Source organism: Eleutherodactylus coqui, chromosome 12 (assembly GCF_035609145.1).
Source record: "Eleutherodactylus coqui strain aEleCoq1 chromosome 12, aEleCoq1.hap1, whole genome shotgun sequence".
NCBI classification, from domain to species: Eukaryota; Metazoa; Chordata; class Amphibia; order Anura; family Eleutherodactylidae; genus Eleutherodactylus; species Eleutherodactylus coqui.
In genome coordinates, this window is record NC_089848.1 from 124,396,677 (window position 1) to 124,420,034 (window position 23,358).

General features: G+C 47.7%; 1 protein-coding gene across 1 annotated transcript in view; it reads left to right on the plus strand.

The window, feature by feature from the left end:
* LOC136586588 (macrophage mannose receptor 1-like) overlaps positions 1-23,358 on the plus strand; it is a 244,980-nt gene that overhangs the window by 220,535 nt on the left and 1,087 nt on the right. The window contains exon 20 of the mRNA XM_066584720.1: positions 10,439-10,604. Coding sequence (XP_066440817.1) covers positions 10,439-10,604 — 166 coding nt within the window. The remainder of the gene's footprint in view (positions 1-10,438; positions 10,605-23,358) is intronic.

Sequence of the window (23,358 nt, forward strand, 5' to 3'; positions counted from 1 at the left end):
GCCTTTCTTCCCTTTCTTTTTAACTGGGAAGAGTGGCGTGTTAGCGGGTGAGACGCAAGGTTTTAAAGCATTCAAGGCACATAACTCTGTAATAGTGGAGGCTATTGCGTCTTCCTGTGCCATGGCTAGGGGATATTGGCGGATCATGGGGGCTTTTTCCCCATCTTTGAGATATACCATGACTGGGGGTACGTGGAGATGGCCCAAGTCTGTCTTCCCTTTTGCCCAAAGGGTCTCTGGCACTGCTGAGAGAACCTGTGTATCTTCTGGGGTCAACACATATACAGTACAAGAAGGAGGCGGAGTGACCAAGTCTGCTGCCATGAGACAGAATACTTGGTGGTCGGCCGCAGAGGTACTGACATGAGCCTCACCGGAAGGATGGAGCTGAATACAGCACCCCAGGGGTCCCATCACATCGGTTCCCATGATGCAATCCCCAGCGGGTGACACCAGGAAGCGAGTGAGGACTCGTGACCCTTGAAAGGAGACTTCTATGGGCTCGGTCTCACGCATGGGTGTTGGTTCACCGGACACTCCAACGGCTATGGCTATGGAGTCTGAGAGGGGAATACTAAGATCATTGACTTGTGAGGTACTGACACATGATTTAGTGGCCCCTGTGTCAATTAAAAAGGGCACCTCCTTCCCCTGGATTTTTAGAGGCTGAAAAATTTGTGGCCCACGTGCGTCAGTAACTATAAGGGACACGGGGGAAGGAGTGCCAGACCTTCATTGGTAATTGGTATACCCGTTGTTTCCCTGTGGGCGGGATGATGTGGTAGTGGCCGTACTTCCCTGTTGCCCCCTTTCGTCTGACATGTTCTGTCTAGGGCGTTTAGGGGCTCTACAATTACGGGCCAAGTGTCCAGTCTTCCCGCAGTTATAACACTTACGGGTCTCCCGCCTGGGGTCGTTAAGTCGGACTGTGTCCCCCTCCATGGTGTAATGTTTAACCATAACACTCTTTGCGTGGTTTTCTGTGTCCATGACAAATCCTACAGCTTTCTTATATAGATCACGCGGTCTGGCCTGTCGCCAATCGGGGGTACATGCTTTAACGCGTTCAGACAGGCGCTTATCTATTCCTTGCATAAAGGCTTCACAAAAAGCAGCATTACGTATTGCTTTTGGACAATCATATAAACCCAGATCTCTGCCAACTTCCTCTAAACGGCCAAAGTAACATTCAATAGACTCGCCCTTGTTCTGTCTACACTGGGTTAGGGCTGTACGTCTCTCTTGGGCTTTATCCTTAAACCAGGTTTTAACCTTGTCAACATATTGAGTACCACTAGGTAATGTCTGGGGGTCATCTGGGCGATCTTCAAGACCACAAAATTGAGCAATACTATTGTAAAGGCCCAGAGGACATTTTACATTCATAAGACATTCCATATCTGTCCAAGTGGCAGAGTAGTTTTTCTGTATGACTTCCAACTTTCTATGGAAAGCTGCTGGCTCTGTCTGGGGATCGGGCAGTTGCTGACACAGTGCCATCTGGTCTGTGGCGCTCCAGGGTCGCCATGTAGTGACTGTAGACCCGGGAGTTGGTCTATGTGCGTCCGTAGGTCTGTCATTAGAAGACGATGGTCTGTCGGTGTCCTCTTGTCTGACCGTGCCCAATGGTGGACTCGGTCTGTTTGGTTCTCTATAATGGGTAGTGGAGGTTGTAACTGGGAACAAGGGAATCTGTTGTCTACACTGATCCCTGCGACGTGGAGTCCCACATACTGTACAGAGTTCTTTAAAACAGGCATTTTGTTGACCACAACGTGGACAGTCCCAAGCCGGACCTCTATTTACTTCAGGGCTCGGGGATCCTGATTGAGGGCTGTAGGGAGGTGTATCCATCTGGGCAGTAGCCTGTGGATACGTAGGAGGCAAGGGTGGCAAATTGGGATACAGAGAATTAAAGGGATTATTAGGAGACATTGGTGGAACGGCCGGGACGACAGGAGAGACTAATGGAACCGTAGGGGTTTCCATGGGAACGTCTATTGGTGGCCGGGGCATAGGACAATAAACTAAAATGCCCTTGCCTCGGGATTCGGAGTCCCAGTGTTCGTCTTCTGCTGTTTTAGAGCAGTCCAGGATAGCCTTCATGCCTTTTTCCAAACCCTTATTTCTTATTTCCTTTCTATGCTTATCCTCATATTGTGACCAAAATTCATAATTGAATGTTCCCGCCTTCTTAAGGCCTATACGTTTGTAAACTTTATAGGCTTGTCTGCAAATGTCCTCCCCTTCTCTATCTTTAATTATCTCAATAGGAGTCTGATATATCTTAGATTGTTCAGACCCCATCTTGACCACTTCCAACTATTCTTCACTAAGTATACAGGACGTATATTTCACACAGTAAACTAAGATAATCACTGAGACTATCTGGGAACACACAGTTCCCTGTCCCGGAATAGATTTACAGAACTAAAACGTGGTCAACTTCAAACACTAGGATTCAGGGGAGACCAGACTTCGCCTCTTAGGGAACTTTTAGTAATATTATAACAGATCCAGAGTAACAATATGACTGCCAGAAATGAGACTATAACAATAACAATTATTTCAATCTCCAATACAGACAACATGACTCTTTAAGTCCCAATGAGTGAGTTCTTCCGTCTAGGACAGTTAAATGAACTTATTCACTCTAAAATATGGACGGGGCAGAAAATATAGGAAACAGGCAACAACATACCTCTAGTCCGTTAGAGACACACAGATCAAAAGAATCCAGACTGTATAATAGTAAGATAAGCTCTTACCTGTACACCGGTGTTTTAGTCTGGAGTCTCCGGATCCAATATCCACGTCAACGGGCCAGGAGTTTGTTTCAGTCTACTGGTTGCGATGTCCCGTAAAGATAAGCCCCGCCCCCTAGTTGGACGCCAAGAACTGTCGAGGGTTAATTTGTTCAAACAGACTGGTCAGTTATGTTGTCGGTTCCAAATTGACCTAAGCAGGAGGAGCGCTCCTTGAGAGTCAAAGTACACAAGGTATATGGTGAAACAATGAACTCTGAGTGTTTATTGGCATAGTCTCAGTTTATATAGAAGATCGCCCACGCAGGGATGCGACCTCTGGTAATACAAGGAATAACCTCATGATAAACTCATGACTTCTATATCTGACAATAAACCTATGACATAATCATTCAATAAACTTTGACATTCAGGCTTGATATATGACTTTTAAGAAATAGCTGATTTCACATGACTTTTAGACGAGTACATTAGTAAATATAGAGAAAGAGCTGACCACTTCTTTTGCGGTTAGGCTAGGTCTTACTACATCCCGAGACATCTGGCCTTAGAACTTCCTGATTCCACTTAGATCAGACGTACTTCCTTAAAGAGTCTTGACTTCTGTTACACATACAATATACTGCTAAAATATTCATTTTGCTAAAATAGATTGATAAGCATATATACGGTACTCATTTTTGATAAGCGACATATATTAATTTCTTTACAGCCCCTATTGGCCCTTATCAGTGCTGTAAACGTAAATTACCCAGAGGAGCTTGCATGGCCTTATAAGTCTCCTCACTCACCTCCTAGGTGTCTCCACACACCTTCTGGGTGCTCTTCTTAAGGAGACACAATACCCCTCCTGACTCTCGTATGTACCCTAAACAGCTCTTAAAATATACAATTTCTCGAGGGGCGTGGCCAGCAGCCAATGGCAGAGGAAGCATAGCTCCTCTCTCTGCCTGCACCAACGGCTTAAAGCAGCACTAAGCAGCAGCGGACACAAGCACAGGAAGACTCCCCTCCCTCATAAAGCCTCCTGGAACCTCCCAGCACTGAAGAATGGCAAAAGGCAGGGCAAAGAAGAGCCCAGCAAAGCTCAGAAAGTGCTCTCCTGGTAGTGGAAAAATCCAAGATGGCGGCCACCAGCAGCAGCAGCATTTCCACGTGGGCTCCAGCACAGCTTCTGACACTGTGACAGGGGACTCTGATAAGGGGAAGGAATCACAACTCCTTGATGAGTCTCTGCCTCACTCTGCTGACAGCTCTCCATCACCAGCAGTGTTATCAGAGCCACAGGAGGGGGAGTGAGGAGAGCATGGATGGCTTTCATGCATTAACCCCTTCAGCGCCTGCTACTCTCCTCTCCAAAGAAAAACAGTGTGCAATTCATAAACATGTCCCCACTGTAACCCCTTCACAGCCCCCTAAACCCGGTGATATGCCCATTACAGAGTCACTGATGCGCTCCCTGTTAGCTGATCTAAAGCTCGCTATACAGAAGGATATACAACAGGCTCTCCTCTCACTGCAAACAGAAATAACCTCCATCGGCGATTGCACTTCACGCATTGAAAATAACATGGAGGATCTGACATCAGCCCATAATGAGCTAGTGGATACCGCCAATTCAATGGCGGACGACTTAGAGGCTTTGAAACAAAAAATTGCTGTTATAGAGGATAGGTCCAGGCGAAATAACATCCGTCATATAGGCATTCCTGAGACGGTTAAAAATGATCAACGTAAAGACTTTCTTATCGATTACTTCACTCAGCTTCTCCCAGATGCCACTCAACCTGATCTGACGATCGACCATGCTCACAGGCTCCCTAAGCCTAAATCATTGCCGCCCTCGATTCCTCGGGACGTTATTACCCGGATACACTTTTATCACATGAAAGACAAAATAAAGGGCGCTGCTAGACTCTCCCGCATAAGTCTTGACCGCTTCAAAAATATTCAGCTTTTCACTGATCTGTCAGTGGCCACGCTTCTGCGCAGGAGAGCTTTTTCTTCCAGTACCAAAATCCTGCGGGAACAGGGCATTAGCTACAAATGGGGTTTTCCTGTAAAGGTAATAATTACTAAAAACGGCTCTAAGTATGTAGCCCAGTCTCCAGAGGAAGCAATGCAACTGTGTAAAGCTTGGAACCTTGTGGCACAGGGATCCCCTGGACCTAGCGAGAGAAAGCGCTCCCCGATATCCGTGAGGAATGGATTGCGAAGGACGGTCAATGGACGGTCTGAGTGACTACCTTTTTTACACTGCGAAATATAGAGATCTGCAATTTTTATTTTTTACAGCATCTCAAGCCATCTTGTTTTATCTCTGTTTTTCATCAAAGGTGTCCGCCTTCAAATGTTTTGCCGTTTCTGGCACGTTTCTTCACTGGTGGATAGTAAATCCAGTTCCCCCAGTTGGCCTCTGGTAGTCTTGATACCATTTAACCTGTTGTCTCTCTTCTATCTGTTTATCTCCTTCACCTGTGTTGTAGGGCTTATAGCCCTTGTCATGTTACATGTTCTTTTTATGTACATTCTGGTCCCAGATACTAATAATAATAATAATCTTTATTTGTATAGCGCCAACTTATTCCGCAGCGCTTAGATACTACTGTATTTGCATATTTCCTTGATGTGCTTTGCCTGGAAGGTGTCTGACCTAGAGCTGACGTTATCAGTAGGTTCAATCCAGATTCCTGTCTGGATACAAACAACTATTTTTACTTAGTTAAAATGGTTTTCAATTTAATTTCTATAAATGCTAAAGGTCTAAACTCGCCCTTTAAAAGATCCACGCTATGGAAGGAAGCCCGATCAATTGGCACAGATATCCTATGTGTCCAGGAGACACATCTAAATAAAGAGGATGCCTTCCGTCTCTCACACAAATGCTTCCCCCACATTTTCTCCTCACCAGCATCCCATAAAATATGCGGGGTATCTATAGCCTTCAAAGACACAATGGCATTTTCCCTTAAAGACATCACTGATGAGGCTGGTCGCTGTGTCATATTAACGTGCTCCATCAATAACTGTGACTTTACGATAGCCTCAATATATGCTCTAAACACCAAACAACAATCATTCATTCAGAAAATTATCACCATTATTAAACGTCATAGAGTAGGCCCTCTGTTACTAGTAGGAGACTTCAACAAGACTCTCCGGCCCTCTATGGACTCTTCTACTAAAGTTAATGACAGACTATCATCCATTATTTCCCTGCTTAATGAAAATGATCTATTTGATGTCTGGCGGTTACAGCACCCAACGGAACGCGATTATACCTTTTACTCGCACTCCCATAAAATGTATAGTAGAATCGACTTTATGCTGGTAGATAAGAAGTTTCTTCACAATGTTATCTCCACCTCCATAGGCACCATCTCGTGGTCAGATTACACAACCATGGCCATGTCTATCCAAGAATGCTTCAACCACTCAATTATTAAAATTTGGCGCCTTAACAATTACATTTTGCAGCATCCTCTGTATGCCCCTCAATCCTTACAAGTACTTTCTGACTATTTTGACCTTAACGATAACGGGGAAGTCTCTGACTCCACCCTATGGTGTGCACATAAAGCAATTATGCGGAGTCATTTTCTAAAACAAGCCTCCCACAATAAAAAACATTGAAACTCCCTTTTATTATCACTACAATCCAAACTGTGCTCTCTACATTGGATGAACAAAACCTCTTTTTCAATTGTGAGGGCAAAGGAAATTTCTTTTGTCCCCAACAACTTCACGAACTGCGGATTTATGAACATGACCTAGCCTTGAGAAGGCTAAAACTGACATATTATTGGCAGGGTAATAGACCAGGTGCTCTGTTAGCGAGGCAAGTAAAACAACGCTCAGCTAAATCGCGCATACCCTTTATCTACGACACCAAAAATAATAAAATTTTTGATCCCCAAGGTATAGCGGACACCTTAGCAACTTATTACCAATCACTATATAATCTAGCCAAGGATAAATCAACCATTCAGCCCTCAGACATCAATATATCAAAATTTCTGAACAATTTGAACCTGCCCACATTATCCCAATCTGAGGTGGATTTTTTGCCCCAACTCTTTAACTCGGCGGAAATAATAGAGGCTATTGTTTCCTTAAAATCCAATTAGTCCCCCGGCCCAGATGGCCTCACAAATGAATATTATAAAGCCTACAAACTTCTTCTAGCTCCCTACCTAACTAAGGTATTCAACGAAATTGTTTATAAAGGCCATACCCCCCAAGAGATGTTAAAGGCACTTATTATTACCCTACCCAAACCTGGGAAATCACCTGACCTTCCACAGAATTTTCGACCTATTTCCCTATTAAATACGGATATAAAATTATATGCCAAAGTACTAGCAAAAAGATTATCTGGGGTCATGCCAAGTCTAATTATTAGAGATCAGGTGGGATTCATCAAGGGGCGCCAGACAGTGAACGGCACAAGGCGCTATATTAGTATTATCTCTGTGGTGTCTGGGCGGGGTACGCCTACTCTGCTCCTAGCTTTGGATGCGGAGAAGGCATTTGACCGAGTGCATTGGGGTTACCTCAGAGAGGTGCTCATAAGGTTTGGTTTTTGTGGTCCCCTACTCTCTTCAATTCTAGCCTTATACTCCTGTCCATCTGCACAGATCTATACCTCGGGCTCAGTTTCTCACCCTTTTGACCCGTCCAATGGGACGCGTCAAGGATGTCCGCTCTACCCAATAGTGTTTGCTTTGGTGATTGAGCCCTTCGCACATGTGATACGCTCGGCACCAGATATTTTATTAGGTATTAAAATAGGTAATTTAGAACACCACATTGGCTTGTTTGCAGATGATATTATTTTAAGTTTGGAAGCCCCTGAATCTTCGCCTAACTATGTTTTTTAATATTATTAGTGAATTTAGCTCAGTTAGCTATTATAAAGTTAATGCCTCCAAATCCGTAGTCCTTAATATGGGGATCCCCAAACGCACTCAAACAAAATTGCAACAGACATACCCATTCCAGTGGTCAAATGGACAAATTCCCTATCTTGGTGTAACGCTAACATATCCCATTCATAATTTGGTGTCAGTTAATTTCAAAAAGCTATTTGCCGTTCTAGAGAAGGATATTAAAACATTGCCAACCTCACGGTTTCCTGGATAGGTCGCATTGCTCTCTCCAAAATGATACTACTAACCAAAATTCTATACCTTTTTCGTAATCTCCCAGTGATCGTACCTGATGACATTTTGAACAAATTGCAAAATATGTCACTGCAGTTTATCTGGCATAACCAACGAGCAAGAGTGGCATCTAAAATATTATACCTCCACCCTTCCCTGGGGGGCTTGGGTTGTCCCTGCTTAAAAAATTACTACCATGCTGCTTTACTTGACCAATTAAAAAGCTGGTGGCTAGATGACTCCTCTAAGCACTGGGTGGATATAGAAGCTAGTACTTTGGATTGCCCTAGCTTATCACACCTATTATGGATTTCTAAATTAACTAAGACATTCCCAAAATCATCATTACCTACAATGCCTGCTACTCTATATGTCTGGGAAAAAGTGTCCACAAACCACAGTCTTCCCCTGCGGATCCTTAAACTACCCCTGGAAGTGATTCAGTCACTAATTCCAGATATAGGCTTGGCTATATGGAAAGCTAAGGGGATTCATCGAGTAGGATATATATTTGAAAACTCAATGCTTACGTCATTCACTCGTGTACACAACATATTTCATATCCCGTATAAGGAATTTTACAAGTATTTACAACTTGGACACTTCCTTCAATCTTATATCTTTCCTATTATTTTGCCCCGCTCGGAGTACGAAATCTTTTTATTTAACGAGGAGCAACACTCTAAAGGTATTTCTAAGGCATACTCCTCACTTGCATTGTGCTCTTCCGCATTTACTCCTCTATTTCAAACCAGATGGGAAGAGGATCTTAATGAATCTTTTTCTGCAGATCAATGGTCACAGGCTTTCTCACTTAGTTATAAATATTCTCACTGTGTGAACCATCTGGAAACCAATAGGAAGTTACTATATTGATGGTATCTGACACCATACCGCCTATCTAAAATCTCACCACAACACTCTAACTTGTGTTGGAGATGCCATAAACAAATTGGATCTTTAATACATATTTGGTGCTCGTGTAAACATTTCAAAACCTTCTGGGAACAAACCCACTATGCAATATGTTCAATCCTACACATTAAGGTGTGTTGGGACCCTAGTGTTGCTCTTGGACATAGAGGCGGGCACATCGGCTGATCTCCCCTTAGAGTTTTTTGCTTCTGCTCTTGGTTTTTTTTGCCTTCCTCTGGATCAACAACACAGGAGGATAGACAGGCTGGACTAGATGGACAATGTCTTCATTCGGCCTTACGAACTATGTTACTATGTTCTCATTATATCCCATATCTTAACGGCTGCCAGAACATCTATAGCAAAACGATGGAGGAGTGCCAAGGTTCCTTCCTTGTCAGACATTTTCTTGATGGTTCAGCATAGCTGTATAATGGAACACTTGATTGCGACTAGACTTGATTCTCTAGCTGGGTTTAAAACTCAGTAGGCAAAATGGCTTGATTTTTCGGGATATACTTGATAACTTTCTTTAAAGATAAAGCAATCATTGGGTTTTTTATTTTCAGTCTGTGTAGATTCTATAGTACACCATACCTATACACATTGTAGCTTCCTATGTGTGCAGCTCTCAACCTTTACATCATTGGACCCAATTTCAAGTTCAGTTTCATTAATTTACACCTGTAACTCTCCCCTGCCCCCTCTGTTAAACTTCCTTTCCTTTCAGGTGATCCTCAATACCAACTCCTAATGTTGATTGCACTAATTGATTGATACAACTTATAAGATGTCCTGTCACAGAAAAGACGAACGTAAAAGAGATAAATTTTATTGAAGTTTCATTAAAAACTCCACTTAGGTCACAACATATAACACACACAAATGGTGTCGCCAAGACAAGAGCAAGTGGCGCACCTACTACACTTGGACAAACATTCACACATACGGTCTGAGCCCCACCAGCTAGGGTTATTAATAGTGTGTCGAAAGAACTGAGGGTCCGACAGTAGGCTGCGGAGAGGCCTCGTGGTGAATTAGAAGAAATGCCAATACGGGCTTAACAACTCGTTTATGGCCTCCACGCTTAAAGTCTTTCACTCAGACTAAAGACCCTTTGTGAAATTCATTCAATAGAAATTGATAGGCTCTTGTTTATAGAGAGTGCCTGGGCTGGTGGGGCCTCGGATAGAAGTGTAGTTTTTAATGAAACTTCAATAAAATTTATCTCTTTTACATTCGTCTTTTCTGTGACAGGGCTTTTATAATTTTGAAAAGACTTGCTGCCTCTCTGTGAATTTGTTAACTTGTAAGATGTGACTTACCTTATGGCATGTTAGTGTTTTATTGTGTGCTTTTACTACAGATAGCACATGCCAGATTATAATTGGATCATCATGTGTTTTTTTTTCTTCCTTTCTTATTTCTATATGCTGCATTTATGTGATTTCTATTGATAGCATTATTTAAAACCAATAAAATATTTGTTTATAAAATATATAATTTCTCTTGAGGCCCTAGAGAGCCATATGCATGAAAAAGTGTAAAATGGCATCACTGCTGAAATTTACATGTATACAACTTTAATTCTTTCAGACTAAATATACGTATAAATGGGTTGATAACTGGAAAGTGCGCTACACAAAATGGGCCGCTGAGGAGCCGAGCAGAAGAACCTCCTGTGTATATGTGGATACTGATGGGCAGTGGAAGACATCGCCTTGTAGTGAGACTTATTCTTCCATCTGCAAACAAACAAGCGGTAAGCTGCTCATTTCCCTATTAAATATAATTAAATCCAGCGCTCCTTTACATGTGTTAATAGGATAGCCAATGCTATAACTAACTAAATTCCAAGTGCTGCCCACTGCCTCCTGTCAAGTGATGTCCATCTCTAGTGACAAAGACACACTAAAACGGAACACAGAGAGTGGAGAAAGGTTGTGACTCATGCTGCTGATGGAAGTCTATGGAGAGAAGAGGGGAGGGAAGAAGAGGTTATAGAAGGATAATTACACAGATGTAAGGAGGGTACAGTTTATCATTGTTTAATGTTAGTATGATGTTTTCTTGTAATGGTACTTTGTCTCTGAGAGGGGGCGGAAAGAATGAACAGAGCTGAGCAGGAAGGAACAGGAAGTGCAGTGTGTGTAGAGAGGGTAGCTAAGCTATGGACAGACAAAGGGAGTCTCTCCTGGTTAGTGATACAGGGCTGTAGCGATTGTCTAACAGGCAGTTTTCCTCTGGTGAACCAAGAAAGGAGTGCTAAATAGTGAAGTCATGCCAAGTGGTTCCTCTATTTCCTGCCCTCCTGCAATGCTGACTATGTATTGGTGAGCTAGAGAGAGATTGATCCTCAGTCGGCTGGGCACCGAGCTGTAGCAGGCATCCCATGCTTATAGGCCTAAAGACTGTTTGGTGAACTAAATATTGCTTATTGTTACTTCAGGTTATATTGTTATGGATTTGCACTTGGAGTACCCGATAAATATCTGCCCCCTTCCTAATTAGAAGTTCCAAGGCCTGTGCATGCACAGGAAGAATCACTCTGGCCCACTGCTCAGCAAAAATGAAACTTATTTACTCTAATCAAGCTGCATGGGGTTTTATAGATTGTATGCATAGTTAGTACGTCATGAAGTATGAATCTGTAGCTGATTGGTTATTGCCTAGGAGCTGACGTCATCATCTGTGGTATCTTAGTTGCATTCTTGGATGGGAGCGCCATCTTGAGTAGACGATGGGAGGGGGAGCGAGTAGTTAGTCAGCACTTTCAGACAGCTGTATTAGCAATTGTAGAACAGAAGCACATATTTGCAATAGGCATTTTACTTAGTTTATTACAATCCATTACAATCCCCCCTTAAAATGACTGTTTTATCTGTCCCTAATCCTGGGCCTATCTTATCAGTCTCAATGTGCCTCGAAACTCTTTTGTGCCACATGTTAGACGAGTTATAGCTATCCCATGCCCCCCCCTCCCTTTGCCACGGGCTTTGCTCATAGAGAAGTCAGTTGCTGTCCCTATGGGCTTAAAGGTATTATAATTGCTTAGGGGAAAGAGTCTTTAGGGGGGTGTAGGATGTCTCGTAGTCCTCTGGACTCTCCCTTGATATGCCAGCCCGGTTGCTCCAGATCTCACCCACAATCTCTGTCCCTGCCTACTTGCCTCCACTCCTGGCTAACCCCAGGCGGGCAACTGGGCGGCAGTCCCTACTCACTAGGGACCGAAAAGGGACGCTGGCATAAGTTCTCATATAAAAGTTCTCATATGCAGCGAACCAAAGGTTTCAATAATGAGTTACGAAAAACCCTATGAACCCTCCATGTAGCTGGCAAATCAAGCTCATAAGCAAGCAGATTTACTACCCGCGTGATAACAAAGGGACCCACGTAACGCGGCACCAGTTTCAAAGACGGAACCTTCAATTTGAGATTTCTATAAGACAAATATACCTTCTGTCCCATCCTCAGGCCAAGGCATGCCAGTCTCTTGGGACATTTTCAACATTTTGTTTTTCAGGATGTCGTTAAGTCTTTCTACCTTCCCACTGCTCTGGGGATGGTTGGGGGTATAGAAGCCTAGGTTCACTCCTAGGGCTTCCCACACTTCTTTGGTCAGATTGGCTGTGAAGGCTGGTCCTTGGTCACTCTCAATCACTTCCGGGACTCCGAATCTACACACCACTTCACTAAGTAGTTTCTCTACTGTGGTCTTCGCGGTCATATTAGTCACTGGGTAGGCCTGCGGCCAATTCAAGAACATGTCCACTATTACCAGTGCATATTTGAACCTGCCGCTCTTTGCACCTGGATGTGGTCAATTTGAAGCCTCTGAAAGGGATACAGAGGCTTGGCTAGGTGTTTCTGGGAGACATTTTCTGTGCGTCCAGGATTGCATTCCGCATAGATGGCGCACGATATGCAGAACCTTTCAGTGAGGGAGGAAATGCATCGGGCCATGTAGTAATTCAGGATAAAAGCATTCCTCAGTGTCTTAAGAAAGTGTACAGGGCCATGTGCCCATTGTACTACGGCTTGGTATAGGCATCTGGGTAAGCGTGGTTTCCTGTTGACTTTATAGAGCCCATGACTGTTGATGGTGGCCCCTTTCTCACCCAAAGGTCCTTCTCTTCTTTGTTGGATTTCTTCTATAATTCTTGAAGACCTCTTTTGTCTATGGGGTGGGCTTGCACCATTATCACTAGTTCTGCCTCCACCTAACTCTCAATTCTCGAGGGTCCTGCAGCTGTTTCCTTAACTGCCATATCTGCCAAGTGGTTTCCTCGTGTTTCTGCAGAGTTGAGCCTTCCGTGGTCTTTTACTTTAAATATGGCCACTTGAGTGGGCAGGAGGAGTGCATCCATCAGGTCCCTGATGGCCTCATGATGTTTCACAGATCTGCTTGCTGCAGTCAAGAATCCGCATGTCTTCCAGATGACTCCAATGTCATGGACCACTCCAAAGGCGTATTTGGAGTCGGTGTAGACATTCACTCTCTTTCCCTTGAAGAGCTTACAGGTCGAGGTCAGTGCTTTGAGTTCGGCCTCTTGGGGGGACAGCTCTGGAGCTTGGAGGATGGTGTTTTCAGTGGTGACTGCATAACCTGTGTGAAACATGCCTTGGTTGTCGCCGTATCTGGAGCCATCGACAAAAATTGTGAGGTCTGGGTTGTTCAGTGGCGTGTCGAACACAGTGCAGAGATGTGAAGTTTCTTGTTTCATCACCTCAAAACAGTCATGTTCATCAGGAGTTTGGGGATCTGTTTCCCCCTCGGGAAATGGGAGGAAGGTTGAGGAATTCAGGATAGTGCAGGGTGACATTGTCAGGTATTAGGAGAGATCACTGAAGGCGAGGGTGTCAGCCGCAGACAGGTGCTTGGGCTGCATCTGGTTCTGAATAGCAACAATGTCATGAGGGACAAGGAGCACCAGTGAGTGCCCAAGGTTTTGTCCAGTAGAGCTTTGGCTGCAAAGACTGCCCGCAGGCAGGAGGGACCACCTCTAGCAACTGGGTCTAGGCGAAAGGAGAAGTATCCGATGGGCCTGGGTCTGTTGCCATGAGACTTAGTAAGGACCCCAGTGGCATGTCCTTGTCTTTCTGACATGAAGAGCATGAAGGTATTGTCGTAATCCAGTAAGCCCAGTGCTGGAGCAAAGGAAAGGGCCTACTTGAGCAGGATAAAGCTGGATAGCGCTTCCGATGAGAGACTGAAAGGATCCGTCTTTAAAGCATTGTACAGAGGTTGCATCAATAGAGAGCCTTCTGGGATCCATGCTCTGCAGTAGAAGATAAGTCCAAGGAAGGCATGAAGTGCCTTTGGTTTTTGAGGTAATGGGATGGCAGTAACTCAGTCTTGGGTGAGGTATCTTGTACCCTTTGAGATGCAGTGTCCTAAGAACACAACTGACATTGCGCACCACTGGAGCTTGGGTTTTGAGGCCTTGTACCCCGGATTGGCAAAGAAACAGAAAAGGCTTTCAGACGTTGACTCAGCTGTGCAGAGGTCATCAGCACACAGTAGTAGGTTATCCACATACTGAAGGAGGACAACATTTGGGTTCTCCAGCCCCCAAGTAATCAGGATGAGGGCCATGGCTTTGGTAAATTGACTTGGAGAGTCACACTAGCAGTGTGCCTAGCTGTCTCTTCCTCCTTCTCCTCCCCCCCTCCCCCTCCTCCTCCAAAACGCGCTGTGATATAGACATGAGGATGGTCTGGCTATCAAGCGACATACTGTCATCCCCCGTCTCCTGTTCCAACCGCAAAGTGTCGGGCTTTATGCTTAGCAGTGAACTTCTCAGCAGGTAAAGCAGTTGGATGGTAATGCTAGTGATGGCCGCATTGCCGCTCACCATTTGGGTAGACTCCTCAAAGTTTCCGAGGAGTTAGCAGATATCTGCCATCCATGCCCACTCCTCAGTAAAGAATTGCGAAGGCTGACTACCACTCTGCCGCCCATGTTGCAGCTGGTATTCCACTATTGCTCTACGCTGCTCGTACAGCCTGACCAACATGTGCAGCGTAGAAATCCAGCATGTGGGCACGTCCCACAGCAGACAGTGCTCTGGCAGCTGAAACCGACGTTCCAGGGTCCTCAGGTTGGCAGCGTCCATGGTGGAGTTGCGGAAATGTGCGCAGACACGGCACACCTGGGGGTAGTTTTTCAGAAACTGCTGAACCAATAAATAGAAGACGTGAGCCAGGTATGGCACGTGTGAGGTTACCAAGCTACAGAGCCGCCACCAGGTTACGGCCGTTGTCACACATGATCATGCCGGGTTGGAGGCTCAGCGGCGAAATCCAGAGGTCTGTCTGCTCTGTGAGACCCTGCAACAGCTTGAGGGGGTGTGTGCCTCTTGATACCTAAGCTGATTAGTTTCAGCACAGCTAGCTGACGCTTGCCCACCGCTGTGCTGCCGTGCCGCGTGGTACCGGCTGGTGACCTGCTCACACCTCTTAATTGAGAGGTAGAAGTGGCGGAGGAGGGTTTGGAGGAGGTGGCATAAAACACCGCAGATACCAGCACCGAGGTAGGACCCGCTATTCTGGGTGTGGGTAGGACGTGAGCAGTCCCAGGCTCTGACTCGGTCCCAGCATCCACCAAGTTCACCCAATGTGCCGTCAGGGAGATATAGTGGCCCTGCCCGCCAGTACTTGTCCACGTGTCCATGGCTAAGTGGACCTTCCCAGTAACCACATTGGTGAGGGCATGATTTATGTTGCGGGAGACGTGCTGGTGTAAAGCGGGGACGGCACACCCGGAAAAAAAGTGGCGACTGGGGACCAAGTAGCGCAGGACCGCCGCCATTATGTTTTTGAAAGCCTCCGTTTCGACAAGCCTGTACGGCAGCATCTCCAGGCTGATTAATTTGGCAATGTGCACGTTTAAAGCTTGTGAAGGCGTATTTCCGCTTTCGCTCCAACGCTTGTGTTAGCGGCAGCTGAACGCTGCGCTGAGAGACATTGCTGGATGGATTGGAGGACCGTGGAGGTGAGGGTGTGGGTACAGGCTGGGAGGCGCTCGTGCCTGCGTCCTGGGAGGGGGATTGGATCTGTGTTGCAGGTTGGGGCACAGGGGATGAGGAAGTGGTGTGACCCTGAGGTGGTGAATGGCCTTCGCCCCACCTTGTGGGGTGCTTGGCCATCATATGCCTGTGCATGCTGGTAGTGGTAAGGCTGGTAGTGGTGACTCCCCGGCTGATCTTGGCGCAACACAGGTTGCACACCACAGTTTGTCCATCGTCCGCGCTCTCACTAAAAAACATCCACACCTTTGAACACCTAGCCCTCTGCACGGAGGCTTGTAGCGAGGGGGTGCTTTGGGAAACAGTTGGGGGATTCCTCGCTCTGCGCCTGCCTCTACCTCTGGCCACTCCACTGCCTCTTCCAACCTGTCCTGCTGCTGCACTTGCCTCCCCCTCTGAAGCTCTGTCCTCAGTAGGCTTAGCAAACCAGGTTGGGTCAGTCACCTTATCGTCCAGCAGCTGTTCCTCCGGATCCTCTGTGCGCTCCTCCCTCTGACTTACTGCCCTTACTACTAGCTCACTGACAGACAACTGTGTCTCATCATCCTCCTCCACAAAAAGCTCTTGAGACAGTTGCCGGAAGTCCTCAGCCTCATCACTCGGACTCCGGGAACTTTCCAAAGGTTGGGCATCGGTCACAACAAACTCTTCAGGTGAGAGAGGAACCATTTTTTCCCACTCAGGGCAGGGACCCGAGAACAGTTCCTGGGAGTCTGCCTGCTCAGAATATGTCATTTTCATGGAGTGAGGAGCCTTTGAGGAAGGAGGAGCAGCCAGAGGATTCAGAGTTGCAGTACCTAGGCCGGGAGTAGTGGACTGCGTAGAAGACTGGGTGGTCGATACATTGCTGGATGCGTTTTCTGCCATCCACGACAGGACCTGCTCGCACTGCTCTATTTGTAATAAAGGTCTACCACGCGGACCCACAAATTGTGATATGAAGCTGGGGAGCCCAGAAACTTGCCTCTCTCCTAATCCCTCAGCAGCCATCTGTGATTCACCCCGCCCAGGAACACGGCCTGTGCCCACACCCTCACTTGGGCGCCCGCATCCATGTCCTCGACCCCTACCCCTACTCCTAATCATAGCGGATTAAGGATAGAGCAGGGCCCAAATAAATTACCCCACTGGACAGCGCTGACAGCTGTGGCTAATTCACCACACACAGAGACTTGTAGATAGTGGAGGCTCTATGCTGTGACGAGAAAAAAATTAACCTGTTGTCATGCACAGATACCTAGGGGTAATTTACAGCTCGCAGAGAGTTGTAGATAAGAGAGGCTATATGGCGTGGGAGAAGACTCTAAAGCTAGTGGATAGTGCTGGTAACTGTGGCTATCTCAACCCCCCTCAAAGAAAGGGTATTGTGAGACGCTCTGCACAGCGGCAGAGCTGAAATACTTTGCAGTGGCCTAGGAAATATTAGAATACTGTTTCACGGTGAGACCTCGGTGCTATGCATTGCAGACTGAGAACGCTATAAGTGAAAGGCTGGGAACAGGCCTAGATGTGTGATAAAAAAAATTGATGCACTACTGCTCCCAGCCAGCCACAACTATAATGCACACGGTGAGAAGTTGCCCTAAAAAGGACCGTTGGACCAAACGAGAAGCAAACAACCGAACAATAGATTTTAAGGGGACTGAAAGACAACAATGAGTGAATCGTTAACGAAAACTGCACGGCGGGCGCTTTTGAGCGAATTTTGAGCGGTAATCATTGTGTCTAAATTGGCCTTTCGACTTCATTAACAAGTACAAGGTCATGCAATGTGGTTTACTCATGCTAATCCTACACAAACAGATAGAGGTGGGAGGGGGTTATTAACTCACATCACAGCTCTTGTCCAGAGAAAATCAACAGGCAGGTGAGAGTAAATGGGTGAAAGGGCACCTGAAAAATTACCAATGCAATCTAAATACACACAAATGGATGACACTATAGCCCGGCCTGAAGGGGCTGATATAAAATGGAGGCTGAGATAGGCCTAAGGCCTGACACACCCAAAATGGCTGATGGCCTACCAGTCTCTATATTACAGACAGAGTCCCTTTATTTTACATATAACTGTAAAACTACTTTTAGCTTTTGAATAAAGTTGTGCCTCTGTGACAAACCCTCTAGTGACAAATAGAGATGAGCGAGCGCACTCGTCCGAGCTTGATGCTCGTTCGAGTATCAGCGTGTTCGAGATGCTCGTTATTCGAAACGAGCACCACGCGATGTTAGAGTTACGTTCACTTTCATCTCTGAGACGTTAGCACGCTTTTCTGGCCAATAGAAAGACAGGGAAGGCATTACAACTTCCCCCTGCGACGTTCAAGCCCTATACCACCCCCCTGCAGTGAGTGGCTGGCGAGATCAGGTGTCACCCGAGTATATAAATCGGCCCCTCCCGCGGCTCGCCACAGATGCGGTCTGACATAGAGGAGGGAAAGTGCTATCGTGTTGGAGCTGCTATAGGGAGAGTGTTAGGAGTTATTTTAGGCTTCAAGAACCCCAACGGTCCTTCTTAGGGCCACATCTGACCGTGTGCAGTACTGTTGAGGCTGCTTTTTGCAGTGTTGCACTTTTTTTTTTTTTTTTTGTATATCGGCCGTGCAGAGCATTGCGCCCTGCAGTAATTTTACATAGTCCAGGGCCAGTAGTGGTGAGACAGGGACAGAAGACATATACAGTCTATATAGGCAGTGGGCTTTTCCAAAAACATTTGGGAAAAAAAAATCTATTTGGGCTGCCTGTGACCGTCCTCAGTGTACTGCGTCTCTGCTGGGGGTAGTTGTCCTAATTCATACGCAGCCAGCTAAGTGTTATAGCAGGCTTGCGCAAAATTCTTTCCTGGCTCTGTGTTGCCTGTTACATCACCGCTGTATTCCTGTCCAGAGTGAAACAGTCTGCAGTAATTTTACATAGTCCAGGGCCAGTAGTGGTGACGCAGGGACAGAAGACATATACAGTCTATATAGGCAGTGGGCTTTTCCCAAAAAATTTGGGAAAAAAAATCTATTTGGGCTGCCTGTGACCGCCCTCAGTGTACTGCGTCTCTGCTGGGGGTAGTTGTCCAAATTCATACGCAGCCAGCTAAGTGTTACAGCAGGCTTGCGCAAAATTCTTTCCTGGCTCTGCTGTGCGTTCCGTAAGCGAAGTCAGCCTCCAACCACAGGCCAATAAGCGTCACATTTAATTACAGCATGCTGAGGGGTAGGGGTAGGCCTAGAGGACGTGGACGCGGGCGAGGACGCGGAGGCCCAAGTCAGGGTGTGGGCACAGGCCGAGCTCCTGATCTAGGTGTATCGCAGCTGACTGCTGCGGGGTTAGGAGAGAGGCACGTTTCTGGCGTCCTCAGATTCATCTCACAATTAATGGGTCCACGCGGTAGACCTTTATTAGAAAATGAACAGTGTGAGCAGGTCCTGTCGTGGATGGCACAAAGTGCATCCAGCAATCTATCGACCACCCAGAGTTCTGCGCTGTCCACTGCTGCAACTCTGAATCCTCTGGCTGCTGCTCCTCCTTCCTCCCAGCCTCCTCACTCCATTACAATGACACATTCTGAGGAGCAGACAGACTCCCAGGAACTGTTCTCGGGCCCCTGCCCAGAATGGGCAGCAATGGTTTCGAATCCTCTCCCACTGGAGGAGTTTGTCGTGACTGATGCCCAACCTTTGGAAAGTTCCCGGTGTCCGGGGGATGAGGCTGGGGACTTCCGGCAACTGTCTCAAGAGCTTTCAGTGGGTGAGGAGGACGATGACGATGAGACACAGTTGTCTATCACTCAGGAAGTAGTAATTGGAGTAAGTCCAAGGGAGGAGCGCACAGAGGATTCGGAGGAAGAGCAGCAGGACGATGAGGTGACTGACCCCACCTGGTTTGCTACGCCTACTGAGGACAGGTCTTCAGAAGGGAGGGCAAGGGCAGCAGCAGGGCAGGTTGGAAGAGGCAGTGCGGTGGCCAGGGGTAGAGGCAGGGCCAGACCGAATAATCCACCAACTGTTTCCCAAAGCGCCCCCTCGCGCCATGCCACCCTGCAGAGGCCGAGGTGCTCAAAGGTCTGGCAGTTTTTCACTGAGAGTGCAGACAACCGACGAACAGTGGTGTGCAACCTGTGTCACGCCAAGATCAGCCGGGGAGCCACCACCACCAGCCTCACCACCACCAGCATGCGCAGACATATGATGGCCAAGCACCCCACAAGGTGGGACGAAGGCCGTTCACCGCCTCCGGTTTGCAACGCTGCCTCTCCCCCTGTGCCCCAACCTGCCACTGAGATGCAACCCCCCTCTCAGGACACAGGCACTACCGTCTCCTGGCCTGCACCCACACCCTCACCTCCGCTGTCCTCGGCCCCATCCACCAATGTCTGTCAGCGCACCGTCCAGCCGTCGCTAGCGCAAGTGTTGGAGCGCAAGCGCAAGTACGCCGCCACGCACCCGCACGCTCAATTGTTAAACGTGCACATAGCGAAATTTATCAGCCTGGAGATGCTGCCGTATAGGGTTGTGGAAACAGAGGCTTTCAAAGGTATGATGGCGGTGGCGGCCCCGCGCTACTCAGTTCCCAGTCGCCACTACTTTTCCCGATGTGCCGTCCCAGCCCTGCACAACAACGTCTCCCGCAACATTGTACGCGCCCTCACCAACGCGGTTACTGCCAAGGTCCACTTAACAACAGACACGTGGACAAGCACAGGCAGGCAGGGCCACTATATCTCCCTGACGGCACATTGGGTGAATTTAGTGGAGGCTGGGACAGAGTCAGAGCCTGGGACCGCTCACGTCCCACCCACCCCCAGAATTGCGGGCCCCAGCTCGGTGCTGGTATCTGCGGCGGTCTATGCTTCCTCCACTAAACCACCCTCCTACTCCTCCTTCTCCTCCGCAATCCCTGTCTCGCAATCAAGATGTGTCAGCAGCAACACGTCGGCAGCAGTCGGTGTCGCGCGGCGTGGCAGCACAGCAGTGGGCAAGCGTCAGCAGGCCGTGCTGAAACTACTCAGCTTAGGAGAGAAGAGGCACACGGCCCACGAACTGCTGCAGGGTCTGACAGAGCAGACCGAATGCTGGCTTGCGCCGCTGAGCCTCCAACCAGGCAAGGTCGTGTGTCACAACGGCCGTAACCTGGTGGAGGCTCTGCAGCTCGGCAGCCTCACGCACGTGCCATGCATGGCCCACGTCTTTAATTTGGTGGTTCAGCGCTTTCTGAAAAGCTACCCACGCTTGTCAGACCTTCTCGGAAAGGTGCGCCGGCTCTGCGCACATTTCCGCAAGTCCCACACGGACGCTGCCACCCTGCGCACCCTGCAACATCGGTTTCATCTGCCAGTGCACCGACTGCTGTGCCACGTGCCCACACGGTGGAACTCTACGCTCCACATGTTGGCCAGGCTCTATGAGCAGCGTAGAGCTATAGTGGAATACCAACTCCAACATGGGCGGCGCAGTGGGAGTCAGCCTCCTCAATTCTTTACAGAAGAGTGGGCCTGGTTGGCAGACATCTGCCAGGTCCTTGGAAACTTTGAGGAGTCTACCCAGATGGTGAGCGGCGATGCTGCAATCATTAGCGTCACCATTCCTCTGCTATGCCTCTTGAGAAGTTCCCTGCAAAGCATAAAGTCAGACGCTTTGCGCTCGGAAACAGAGCCGGGGGAAGACAGTATGTCACTGGATAGTCAGAGCACCCTCCTGTCTATATCTCAGCGCGTTGAGGAGGAGGGGGAGCATGAGGAGGATGAGGAGGAGGGGGAAGAGACAGCTTGGCCCACTGCTGAGGGTACCCATGCTGCTTGCCTGTCATCCTTTCAGCGTGTATGGCCTGAGGAGGAGGAGGAGGAGGATCCTGAAAGTGATCTTCCAAGTGAGGACAGCCATGTGTTGCGTACACGTACCCTGGCACACATGGCGGACTTCATGTTAGGATGACTTTCTCGTGACCCTCGCGTTACACGCATTCTGGCCACTACGGATTACTGGGTGTACACACTGCTCGACCCACGGTATAAGGAGAACCTTTCCACTCTCATACCCGAAGAGGAAAGGGGTTCGAGAGTGATGCTATACCACAGGACCCTGGCGGACAAGCTGATGGTAAAATTCCCATCCGACAGCGCTAGTGGCAGAAGGCGCAGTTCCGAGGGCCAGGTAACAGGGGAGGCGCGGAGATCAGGCAGCATGTACAGCACAGGCAGGGGGACACTCTCTAAGGCCTTTGACAGCTTTATGGCTCCCCAGCAAGACTGTGTCACCGCTCCCCAGTCAAGGCTGAGTCGGCGGGAGCACTGTAAAAGGATAGTGAGGGAGTACATAGCCGATCGCACGACCGTCCGCCGTGACGCCTCTGCCCCCTACAACTACTGGGTGTCGAAGCTGGACACGTGGCTTGAACTCACGCTGTATGCCCTGGAGGTGCTTGCTTGTCCTGCGGCTAGCGTCTTGTCAGAGAGGGTGTTTAGTGCGGCTGGGGAAATCATCACGGATAAGCGTACCCGCCTGTCAACCGACAGTGCCGACAGGCTTACACTCATCAAGATGAACAAAGCCTGGATTTCCCCAGACTTCTCTTCTCCACCAGCGGACAGCAGCGATACCTAAGCAATACGTAGGCTGCACCCGCGGATGGAAGCATCGTTCTCTATCACCATCAAAAACGGGGACATTTTTGCTTCATCAATCTGTGTATAATATTCATCCTCCTCCTCCTGCTCCTCCTCCTGAAACCTCACGTAATCACGCAGAACGGGCAATTTTTCTTAGGCGCACAAGGCTCACTCATATAATTTTTGAAAACAATTTTTTATACGTTTCAATGCTCATTAAAGCGTTGAAACTTTAACCTGAACCAATTTTTATTTAAACTGGGCTGCCTCCAGGCCTAGTTACAAATTAAGCCACATTAACCAAAGCGATTAATGGGTTTCACCTGCCCTCTTGGTTGGGCATGGGCAATTTTTCTGAGGTACATTAGTACTGTTGGTACACCAATTTTTTGGGGGCCCTCGCCTACAGTGTAATCCAATTAATTTTTTCCCCATCTGCATTAAAGCTGACGTCACATCAGCTGTGCTGGGCACTGCAATGGGATATATTTATGTACCGCCGGTGGGTACCAGGGAGCCACCCATGCTGTCGGTCCACACGGAGTTGTAACTGCATGTGTCCACTTCTAAAGAACCCCAGTCTGACTGGGGCATGCAGTGTGGGCCGAAGCCCACCTGCATTAAACATCACATTACCTCAGCTGTGATGGGCAATGCAATGGGATCTATTTATGTGCCGCCGGTGGCTTCCTGGCACCCACCCATGCTGTCGGTCCACAGGGACTTCACAATAGGGAGTTGTACCTGCCTGTGTCTATGAATTAAAAACCCCGGTCAGGTTGGGGCATGCAGTGTGGGCCGAAGTCCACCTGCATTTAATCTGACGTTAGCTCTGCTGTCCAGGGCACTGCAATGGGATACATTTATGTACAGCGGGTGGGTTCCAGGGATCCACC